This window comes from Gekko japonicus, unplaced genomic scaffold, assembly GCF_001447785.1.
Source record: "Gekko japonicus isolate JY-2015 unplaced genomic scaffold, Gekko_japonicus_V1.1 scaffold1554, whole genome shotgun sequence".
In the NCBI taxonomy this organism is placed as follows: Eukaryota; Metazoa; Chordata; class Lepidosauria; order Squamata; family Gekkonidae; genus Gekko; species Gekko japonicus.
Genome location: NW_015173181.1, coordinates 144,979 through 155,862, shown reverse-complemented (window position 1 = coordinate 155,862; position 10,884 = coordinate 144,979). Strand labels below are relative to the sequence as shown.

General features: G+C 46.7%; 1 protein-coding gene across 1 annotated transcript in view; it reads right to left on the bottom strand.

The window, feature by feature from the left end:
- Positions 1-1,062: 1,062 nt before the first annotated feature.
- The window catches only part of LOC107119949 (transmembrane protein 132B-like), a 148,020-nt gene continuing 138,198 nt past the window's right edge, over positions 1,063-10,884 (bottom strand). Inside the window, exons 4-6 of the mRNA XM_015422579.1 lie at positions 6,264-6,537; positions 5,660-5,851; positions 1,063-2,211 (exon numbers count right to left, since the gene is read on the bottom strand). Coding sequence (XP_015278065.1) covers positions 1,063-2,211; positions 5,660-5,851; positions 6,264-6,537 — 1,615 coding nt within the window. The remainder of the gene's footprint in view (positions 2,212-5,659; positions 5,852-6,263; positions 6,538-10,884) is intronic.

The window sequence follows — 10,884 nt, the reverse complement described above, 5'->3', positions numbered from 1 at the left end:
GCCCCCAAGAAGCACACAAACAGGACATGAAGGCAGTAGCCCACCCCCCACCCCCGGTTTCCAATCAGCAACTCATATCAGCATCACTCAGTCCTCTGAACGTAGAGGTTCTCTTTATCAAACACGGCTATGAGCTGTGGACAGATCATGGACAGACGCCATGAAGTTGCTCGCAGGAACCAATTTTTGTGTAGGAAGGGGGGGGGAGACACCTCTTCTAAGGTGCCCTCTACCATCTACATTTTTGAAACTGTTAAAAATAGTTAATCGAAAATTATCTGCTGCCCGATTCATCGGCGGCATATTTTTAAAATTGATTTCTCGACTAAACGGTGAAGCCCTAATGGAAAAGATTATCATAGTACACTTTGGTACAACCGGGGAGGGTATAGCGAAAGAAAATATATAAATGTTCCATAAATCAAGAAAGCTTGAAAAACAATACAGTTAAACAAATTAACCACAGGGATGTATAGTGTTGTTGTTTTTTTCCTTAAAAAACCCTAAGTATGTATCAGCCTGCATTTACGTATAGGCAGATTACATTAAACCGATTCATTCTGATCCTTGATAAGAGGCCTCGATTCAGGCTGTAAGCAAGGAATGTCTACTGTGCTTTTACAAAGAACGTCCTCTAGAAAAACCACCAGTCCCCCCACCCCACCAATGTTCATTTTCTGAATTTAACTCTTTGCTGTACGATGAAACGCCAACCCGTCTTCTGAGTCTAGGTGCATAGCCGGATCGGCGTTCGCTAGTACCAGGTAGCATAGGAAAAACAGCTGGTTGTGCGTAAAACCTCCAAAAATTTGCAGGTAGCTGTTTTGACACGCATCATCTCCTGGTATCTGGTGAAACGGGGGATTAACACAGCCAGCTCTTTCTTGCACCTGATCAAAAACAATACGAAGTTAATATCATGGGACCTCCCAAAATTTGGAGAGACTTCTCCTATTGCTGGCTGGGTTTGACTGCTCCATCATCCATAAAACAGAAGGCATAAAGGTGAATACAAACATAAGAAAGTATATATATATATATATCTTTATATATCATTTAGTTTTACATATTGTCCTGTAGCCTTTCCATATAGTCCCTAAGTTCCTTCGAATCGCCAAGGTTCATATTTTGGCATACCCATTTGATATTATCGTCATTGTCAAAGAGGATAGAGTTGGTGTATGGTCCACCATCCTCCGGGAGGATGGTGGTATAGGATGTGAATTTTACTCGTTTCCGTTTGGGCCCCGGCGGGTTGATGGGTTCGTTTCTGAGATCTTTCTCACAGTCATATTCGGCGGACCGAAGGATTTGGTTGTGGAAGTTCTTCTGCGAGCTCCCATTGAGGAGGAAATTGCTCTCCTCAAACTGCATCCCTCGGTCTATCATGGTGGTGCACTCCTCTGAAGGCAGCGAGATGTCCACGGGGTTCTCTAGGAGTTCGACCTCGTTTCCGAGCCATACCCAGTCGTGGGAATGAGGGATGTTGCCTTGCTCGCTGACGGCAAACCTTTTGTGCCTGTATTTCCAAGCAAAGGCCACACAGTTGATCAAGAAGACCAAAATGGCCAAGCAGAAGACACAGAGAAGGGCATACATGCCGATCTCAAGATCCGTCAAGCCTCTGGAAGCCAAAGTGAGGTCACTGGGGTTATTCTGCCCAGGAACGTCTATTTGTGTGGGAAAGCTTGTTAAGGAAGTTGGGCTGTTTTGGAGATGGTCTTCCCCGACCGTGTGATCAATGGGAGGCTTGGAAGTTGTGCTTTGGTTGGTGGCCTCTTCATGATCAATGGAAGCTCCATGTTTGGGCCAATCTTGCCTCGTCCTCTCTTGCTCCATTGACTTCTCCACCGAGTTACTCCCATGGTTTTTAAAATCGGCATCCACGTCTTCGACATCGTTGGTGTCACTTTTGTGGTCCAAGTCCTTCTGGCCAAACTTCACCTTGATGCTTCCTCTGCCAACCGCCAAGCTGCTCTTCCGCTTGGACTTCTGGCAGGGTTCACTGATCACCATTTCTATCTTGATGAGTGGCCCCTGCCCGTCGCCTTCCGCCACCACCGCTGGCTGGTCATCCTCCTGGTTGTGCTGGACCGACACCACCATTTCATCCAGTGATGTAACAGTGAGCGAGAAATCTTTTGTATCGTAGATGTCCAGCGGTGTCACGGATCCATCACTGAACAGAATCCAAGCACTGACCACAGCTTCCTACAGTAGAAGGAAATACGAAAATAAATAAATAAATAGAAGGAAAACAGGGGAAGAGCACAAAAGTCAATTAAATGGGCTGAATGAGACAACACAATTTTAGCAGGGAGGAGGAGGAGGCGGAGGAGGAGTTGGTTTTTATAAGCTGAGAGGGTTCGCAGAGAACTGTTGCTGGCCCACCGTCACCCAGCAGGCGTCATGCAGAGGAGTCGGGAATCAAACCCAGTTATCCAGATTAGAGTCCGCCGCTCTTGACCACTACACCAAACTGGCTCTCAGACAATAGGGACTGTGTGCATGTCACAGTTCTGTACACGTGCCTGCAGACTCTTTTGTTGATCACATAAAACAAATCCACAAATCTTCTGTTTCAAGATCTGATGATTAGATAAAGGCAGCAGTTCATATTTCCTTTCTTAGCTCTCGGTCAAAATTATTATCCTCCCAACACCCTCCCAAGCTTCTACCACACTCACTAAGATTACTCAAGATGGGTAGCTGTATTTGTCTGTCTGTAGCAGTAGAAAAGAGCAAGAGTCCAAGTGGCACCTTAAAGACTAACAAAATATGTGGTAGGGTGTGAGCTTTCATGAGTCACCACTCACTTCTTCAGATGCAGCTAGAATGGGAGTCCATCTCTCCTATTTATTGGAAAGTGGAGTGATTACTGATGCCGAATGACAATAGCAGGTGAATGACAATAGCAGGTGTGATTGGATTTAGGTGAGATATGCAGAGGGGTAGTAGGCATGGAGAAATCAGCATTGGTAATGAAACAGGAAACCTAGGTCTTGATTCAATCCAGGTGGGTGCATTGTCTTGAGCTTCATTATCAATTACAATCCAGCAGGGAGACTAGAAAGAGAGACTGCTGAATTGTAACTGGTGGCCGAGGGAAATCTGACAACCCTAGGGGGGTATTATTTAAACATGGATTTAATTAGGCAAATGAGTCCTTACTGAAGCATAGCCTAACCCAATGTTGTTGTGTCGTGTCCTCTATCTGGGATGTGAAGGCAACCTGTGGATTTTTGTTTGGGATGCTTAAAGGAAGAATTCATTGTTAATCATTCCAGGTGTAGGGGGGGGGGAATCCACAGCCTGCAGTTCAGCATCTTAACCACTTGAGCCACCGCAGATTATTACAAGAGTAATAATCGTTACGAGAGGCCAGCATTACTTTTATCCCCATATTACAGATGGGGTCTGAGAAAATAGCAACGTGTGTGTGTGTGTGTGTGTGTGTGTGTGTGTGTGTGTGTGAAGTGCTGTCAAGTCACTTCTCACTTATGGGAACCTTATGAACTAATAACCTCCACAACATCCCGTCATTAAAAGCCTTGCTCAGGGTCTTGCAAACTGAGGGCTGTGGCTTCTTTGATCTAGTCAATCCATCTCAGGTTGGGTCTTCCTCTTTTTATTATTACGGTCTTAAGACCAGCATACAATATAAACATAATATGAGAGAGAAAAACAGAGAGGTTCTTCCTCTTTTCCTGCTGTCTTCCACTTTTCCAAGCATGATTGTCTTTTCCAGTGACTTTGGTCTTGTCATAATGTGACCAAAGTGCAACAGACTCAGTTTGGTTGCGGTCACATGTGCCAGAAAAAACGGGGGGGAAGCAAGGCTATTTCCTCCGGAGGAATTTGACCTGTAGTTGCACAATCACACCTCCCTTTGAAGCTGCGGGTGCAGTCCATCAGTGCGTGAACAGATACAACCGCAGGTGAGTCATTTTGGGTTTTTTGTGTGCCATTTCCCCCCTGTGCACTTAACCAAGGGATCGATGAACCGCACCTCTGCACCAAGAGCTCCCTATGGAGTTTGCGACGATGTGCATACTGTGAAGGGGGGGGGAAACAACTGCATGGAGTCAGGATGGCCTGATCAGACCATTCCAATGCCATGAGAGAGCGCTGGAGTGATCAGACATCATGGGAAAGTCCATCCGTGGTCCATCGCAACCCGTTAACTACTGGATTTTCACTGGTGTCTTTTAACTCCGCTTCTGCGGTGGAGCAGAACAGGTTGCTGACGGCTGTGGGGTGCTTCCCAGATGTTCTTGTCTGATTGCGCCCTTTAAATCTGCCTGGCATTCACACCCATGGTGGGTCTAATTGTGCACATGATCGCAGCCTTTGGTCATTTTCACTTCTAGGGAGAGTTCAGGCTTGATTCGATCTAGAACCCACTGATTTGTCTTTTTGGTGGCCCACGGTATCCGTAAAACTCGCCGCCAACACCACATTTCAAAGGAAATCAAATCCAAAGGAAAGGAAATTTCTTCCTGTCAGTTTTTCTTCATTGTTCGGGCAGAATTTTAGATCCCACGAAAGATTTGCCCAAGTTCAACCAGCTGAATGACCGAACAGGGATTTTGAACCACATTTTTCCAGTCCTGATGCCAGAAGGAGTGGCATAGGACAGCGCAACATGTCTATGTAGGAGCACTATGATGAAGAGCAGGCAAGTTTATCCTTGGATAAACTTTCTTTTAACTGTTAAGTCCCTGTTCTACAGTCCTCTATGTGTCAAATTATACTGGTCTATGGCAGTTTTACCATGTTTCCCCGAAAATAAGACAGTGTCTTATATTAATTAGGAAAGGAAATTTCTTCCTGTCAGTTTTTCTTCATTGTTCGGGCAGAATTTTAGATCCCACGAAAGATTTGCCCAAGTTCAAGCAGCTGAATGGCCGAACAGGGATTTTGAACCACATTTTTCCAGTCCTGATGCCAGAAGGAGTGGCATAGGACAGCGCAACATGTCTATGTAGGAGCACTATGATGAAGAGCAGGCAAGTTTATCCTTCGGATAAACTTTCTTTTAACTGTTAAGTCCCTGTTCTACAGTCCTCTATGTGTCAAATTATACTGGTCTATGGCAGTTTTACCGTGTTTCCCCGAAAATAAGACAGTGTCTTATATTAATTTTTGCTCCCAAAGATGCACTAGGTCTTATTTTCAGGGGATGTCTTATTAAGAAGAATACGGTACACTCCGTCAGGGCAGAGCGAGCAGCAGGCGGTAGCTTGTCCTGGCGGCGGCGCAGGCTCTCTGATTAAAAGAGACCTTGCACTTCCTGTCTGCTCTGGGGGGCCTTATTATCGGGGAGGTCTTATTTGGGGGGGATGCCTTATATTTCAGCGAGAGGCAAAACTGCAAGTAGGACTTATTTTCGGGGGATGTCTTACTTTCGGGGAAACACGGTATATCAAGCACCTCAGAAATGAGAGAGGCACTGTGATCTAGTGCAGGAGTCCCCAACGTGGTGTGGTGCCCGTGGGCACCCTGGTATACCCCCAAAATCTTGTCGGTTTCTAAAGTGCTACCATACTAAAATGTCACTGTTCTACTACAGACCAACACGACTACCCTCTGGAACTATGCTTTTTAAATTACTATAGATTGTGAACCTTGAATCTTAGCCCCCCTCCATAACCCTTACCTGTTTTGGTGAATGAAGGATATCCGAAGCAGATGTTGTACATACGATCACCCTCTTGTTGCCTTTACTCGCCTGGAGCGAGAGTGACAAGCCTGCTACAAGTTGTACCCCAAGGTCCGTGATGGTCACCCGATCTTCCAGCACAATCACGGTCTTCTCCGCCAAAATGGAATCGGAGAGAGGTGACAGAACCTTCCAGAAAAGCAAAGAGGGAGACAATTCACGTCAAGCAGCCAGAGCTGAAACCAAGAGAGTGCGAGGACCGGGGAAGTTTAAATACCTGCTCTGCCATGAAACATACTGGGTGAGCTTGGGCCAGTCACTTTCTTAGCCTAACCCGCCTCATATGTGCATGCTCAAAATGTCACACAAGAATAGCCCTTGGTCACACGCAGCCTTTGGACATCCCTGCTGCAACAGAGGTTTCCTTGTACATCCAGTCCCACAATCCTTCCCTAGCTATTTGGTGGACCTGCAGCTCAAGTGGTGGGAATTGGGTCAAGAAAACAACCTTCATTGAACTGCCTTAAGAAGATCAGAAAAATAAAAGTCATGGAGTGGACCAAGGGCCCCTCTTGATCAGTACCCTGCCTTGCTTTGGTACCTGAACTGTGGTGATTCCTGGCTCACGTCCTAACAGAACTCGGCCATCTTGTAACTTGGCCACTTTGGGCTCTTCCACTTTCATGAAGTCAGCCACGAGATCCGTGATATCAAACTGCCACTCGGAGTCCAGCATGTAGGTCAGCTGCCCTCCCAGATCGGACGACTCAGCGACAAACTGAGTGAGGACTCGCACTACGGCATGCTGATACTGGAGGGTACAGCCTCTGCCTTTTTTCTCATCGTCCTCTTCCTCATCGCTGTCACGTGTAGGCCTGTAAAACATTATATGTATAGTTATGTCATTGTACTACGTAGTGCCCATATCCATTTTGAGCTTCGTAAAAACTCATTCTTTGTCTACTTATTATGGTTACAGGGCATGATCCACACGGTTTGCATATGGAACTGTCCATACAGTTTATTTATTTAATTTATTTATTACATTATATTTGTGGATCGCCTCATCCCCACAAATGTGGGGCTCTAGGCGATGTACAGTTTTAAAACCATAAAACCATATTCAACATATTATACAACTGTTAAAAACAAGTTGCAATATTTTTGTGGTCCCCTCCAATGCTCCCTCTAAGCTGTGGAGTCTTGTGAGCAAAATTCTACTTTGTGAGCTACCGGCATGAAAGTAGTGAGCGAGACATTTGGCTACTGCATAAACTAGTTTGCCCTGGAGCCATCCTTCCAGAGCTGAGGCAAAAACGTATGAGCCGGAGGCTAAAACTGTGAGTTAGCTCACATTAACTCAGCTTAGAGGGAACACTGGTTGTAACCTATGATTTTATTTAATGTATTTGTGGTGCCTTTCTACTTATATATATTTTATAATGACTTTGATTCACTGATATATGCCAATGAAGGTTGACTTGATTGAAGGTAAGATGAGGAAACCATTTTGTAGCTGGTTCAAGCTCCTGCATCAGCCATTTTGTGGCAGCCATTTTGTGGCTGTGCCCACAATGCTGTGTCAGATTTCCAAAGGTGCCTGCACGTTGGGGACTCCTGGACGAGAACCTATGTTCATATCGCCACTCTGCCATAGTAGCTCGCTGGATGGTTACATGCACTGGACGGTCACATGCCTGTCACCTGCTCTCTGCTTGGCATACACCACAGGAGTTTTCTGATGATAAAAATGGAGCAGCGTTGGGAAGGTGATATGTATGCCAGACTGAGTTTCTTGGAGGAAGTGTCACATAAAATGCACAGGGACATAGAGAATTGTTCCTTGATTCCAGGGCTTTTTTTGTAGAAAAAGCCCAGCAGGAACTCATTAGCATAATAGGCCACACCCAACAACAGAAACTCATTAGCATATTAAGCCACACCCCTGACAGCACAGCTCATTAGCATATTAGGCCACACCCCATGTCACCAGAAGTTTGGTCATCCAGCCACACATACCTTTTGCTTCTTATTCTGTTTACCTTGTTTGTTGTCAAAACCCAGAGTACTTCTGAAGGCCTGGTGCTACAAAGGCCTATTTTTATTTATTTATTTATCCTTCAATTTGTATACCGCTCACCCCCTAAGGGCTCTGAGTGGTTCACATATTCAAATACAATCAATCCTTACCTAGGGCCACACACATACATTGGGGAGGTGACTAGCCTAACAGGCACCCTCTAGCGTGTCTTTCGTTGTTGTTATCTGCGGAAGATCTTCCTAGTCCGGCGGCGATGTCCTCCTGGCATAGGTCTTCTCTCGGCTGCCTGCGACTTCCTCGAGCCTGGGCCGAGCGCACGTCCGCGCGTGCTCGCTGCTGGCCTCTGTCCAATAGGCTCCGGCCTGCTGCGTCGCCCCGCCTCCGTGCTTGCTGGCCCAGCCTCTGCCCGCCGCTCGACTTGCCAGCCGCCATGCTTTCTGCCGCCACCGCCGCCGCTCCGCTGCTCACGCTGCCACCACGCCACGAGGGACGGGTGCCTCCCCCCGCTCTAGGAGCAGGTACCCATTTGTCTACTTGCCCTTTAACAGGCTTTTGAGCCGCTGAGTAGGCGGGAAAATCAGATGGCATATCCCCTCTGGGGCTATCATTGTAAGCTCTAAGGAGACGGCTACGTTGTAAAAAAAAAATTGAGTGGCAGGGAAATTCTGGGATCCTGGAATAGATATCACAGTCTCTGCAATACTCTAGGAACTTCCATTCATCTCTTCGGTCTGTGTTGTAAGAGGTTACGGGCAGGCCTTGAGTGTTAGGGGGGCTATGATGTTGTGTACTTGATTACCCAGAAGCAACCTCACAGTGTCTGCGATGCTCCCCTCTCCCCGTTCTCCAGCCCAAAAGCACCCAGATCCTTGGGGGTGGGGCTGTTAGCCTACCTCAGTTCTCACCAAAAGCTGCAGTGATATGTCTCTTGGTCCAGAGATGTGATTCTCCCACAGAGACACAAGCACGCTCTAATCTTTCCTGTCATCTTTATTCTGGTCTTCCCAGGAACAGGAGAACTTCAGGGCAGGTAGATCATGGGATCAGGACCAGTGTTCCCTCTAAACTGAGTTTGTGTGAGCTAGCTCAGTTTTTTAGCCACCGGCTCCCACATTTTTTGTCTTAGCTCAGGAAGGCTGGCTCCCAAGCAAACTAATGTATGCAGGAGCCAAATCGCTCGCTCACAACTTTCATGCCAGCAGCTCACAAAGTAGAATTTTTGCTCATGAAACTCCACAGTTTAGAGGAAGCATTGACCATGGAGCAGTGTCCCCTTCCACCATCCATGGGCTAGAGGCTCCCACTTGGCCTCTCTGGGTGTTTCTGTGGTGACGTTGCTAGCTGTAATCCCATGAGCATACGGTATATATTAAATTTAGGATTACCCCTAAATTCCGTGTGAGTTTTAAAGTGACCAAAGGTCATCACTAGAGAACTGAACCTGTAATTTACTCTTTCTCAATCTCCTTGATCCTCATGTCCTTCTCTGCTTTGTAGCTTGGACTCAGAAGCGTCATGAAGCCCCTGCGATGGCTCCGCCTTCAGTCCCTTTCCCATTCCCTTCTAGCAGATACTTTCCCTTCCAACATAGCTCTCAACAGCTATGGAATATTCATCAACATTCCGTGATGTTGCAACGGTTCTGCCAAGTGGCTGTGATAAGATTACGGGAAGCAGAAGAATGGTGGGCAGGGGCAAGCCTTTAAGACTTGCCCCACTGGTGGACCTCCTGATGGCACCTGGTATTTCTGGCCACTGTGTGACACAGAGTGTTGGACTGGATGGGCCTTTCGCCTGATCCAACATTGGCATCTCTTATGTTCTTATGTTCTTAAGACTTGAGCAAGTAAAGGGGTCTATTTTTAACTGGCATCTAGGCAGGTCTCACACAAAAAATGAACAAAACCCACCTCCTCCCACCTCGCTGTCCAACCGCAGGGGTAATGCATGAACTCCAACGGGGGGATAATTATTTTCCAGCTGCATAATGAATCAAAATAAATGTTCTTGTTAAGAACATCAGTCTCTGCTCACCTGGACTCCCCCCCTTCTCTTATTTGACTTTAATTTAAATTTATTCCTTTCATTTGCTGCAATCGTGGGCTTTTCGACTGTTCATTTCGCGAGTACGTTTTTCTATTAGCCGAGTGCCGCTCAAGGGTTCCACGCAGTACATTAGTCATGAGCGTACACCTTATTCGGAGCGCAGATTTCTATCTGGAAGAGTGGGTCGCTCGTATCGATAGTGGCACCTACACCAGATGAAATGATGATTCTCTCTGGGCTGCAAATAAGAAGGAAAAGTTCCCGTATCTATTTACGGATTTGGTATGATAAGCTATATTTCTTCTGATGGTTTTTTATTATCTCCCCAGATATTAAAGATCTGGATCATGACTTTCCCCATTATATTTTCATTCATTTCCTATCCAACGGAAGCATCAAGCAAGCCGAAAGGAGAACTGCAAAGGGTGTAATAATTTCGGTGGGGATTCGGTAAGAGTACCTCGTGCAGGACTAATGCAAATGAAAATGGTTGGGATGTCTAAAGTTTGACCTCCTGTTCCTTTGTTTTGGTAGATCTCTCCACCTTTTTGCCTGCCAGCATCCAAGGCTCTCATCTGCTAAACCGGATACATGATTTTCACCAGGTAGATTGAAATCACTGTCATTTCTTGTACTGTTAATGGTGATTGCATATCATGTTCCACATTAAGAAGAGCCCTGCTGGATCAGACCAGTGGTCCATCTAGTCCAGCCTCCTGCCTCACACAGTGGCCAACCAGTTCCTCTGGAGGGCCAACAACAGGGCACAGAGGCCGAGACCTTCTCCTGATGTTGCCTCCTGGCTTTGGGATGCAGAGGATAAGAAAAGCCCTGCTGGATCAGACCAGTGGTCCATCTAGTCCAGCCTCCTGCCTCACACAGTGGCCAACCAGTTCCTCTGGAGGGCCAACAACAGGGCAGAGAGGCCGAGGCCTTCATAATAGAAGAAGAGCCCTGCTAGATCAAATCAGTGGTCCATCTAGTCCAGCCTCCTGTCTCACACTATTACCCAAATAGCCAGTCTCCTAATTAGTTGGGCTTATTAAATGTGATTTTCCCCCCCCCCCAACTTGGGAGTAGGGTTGCCAGGTCTCTCCCCCCCCCCCCCGCCCTAACACACCAGCGGGGCATGGTG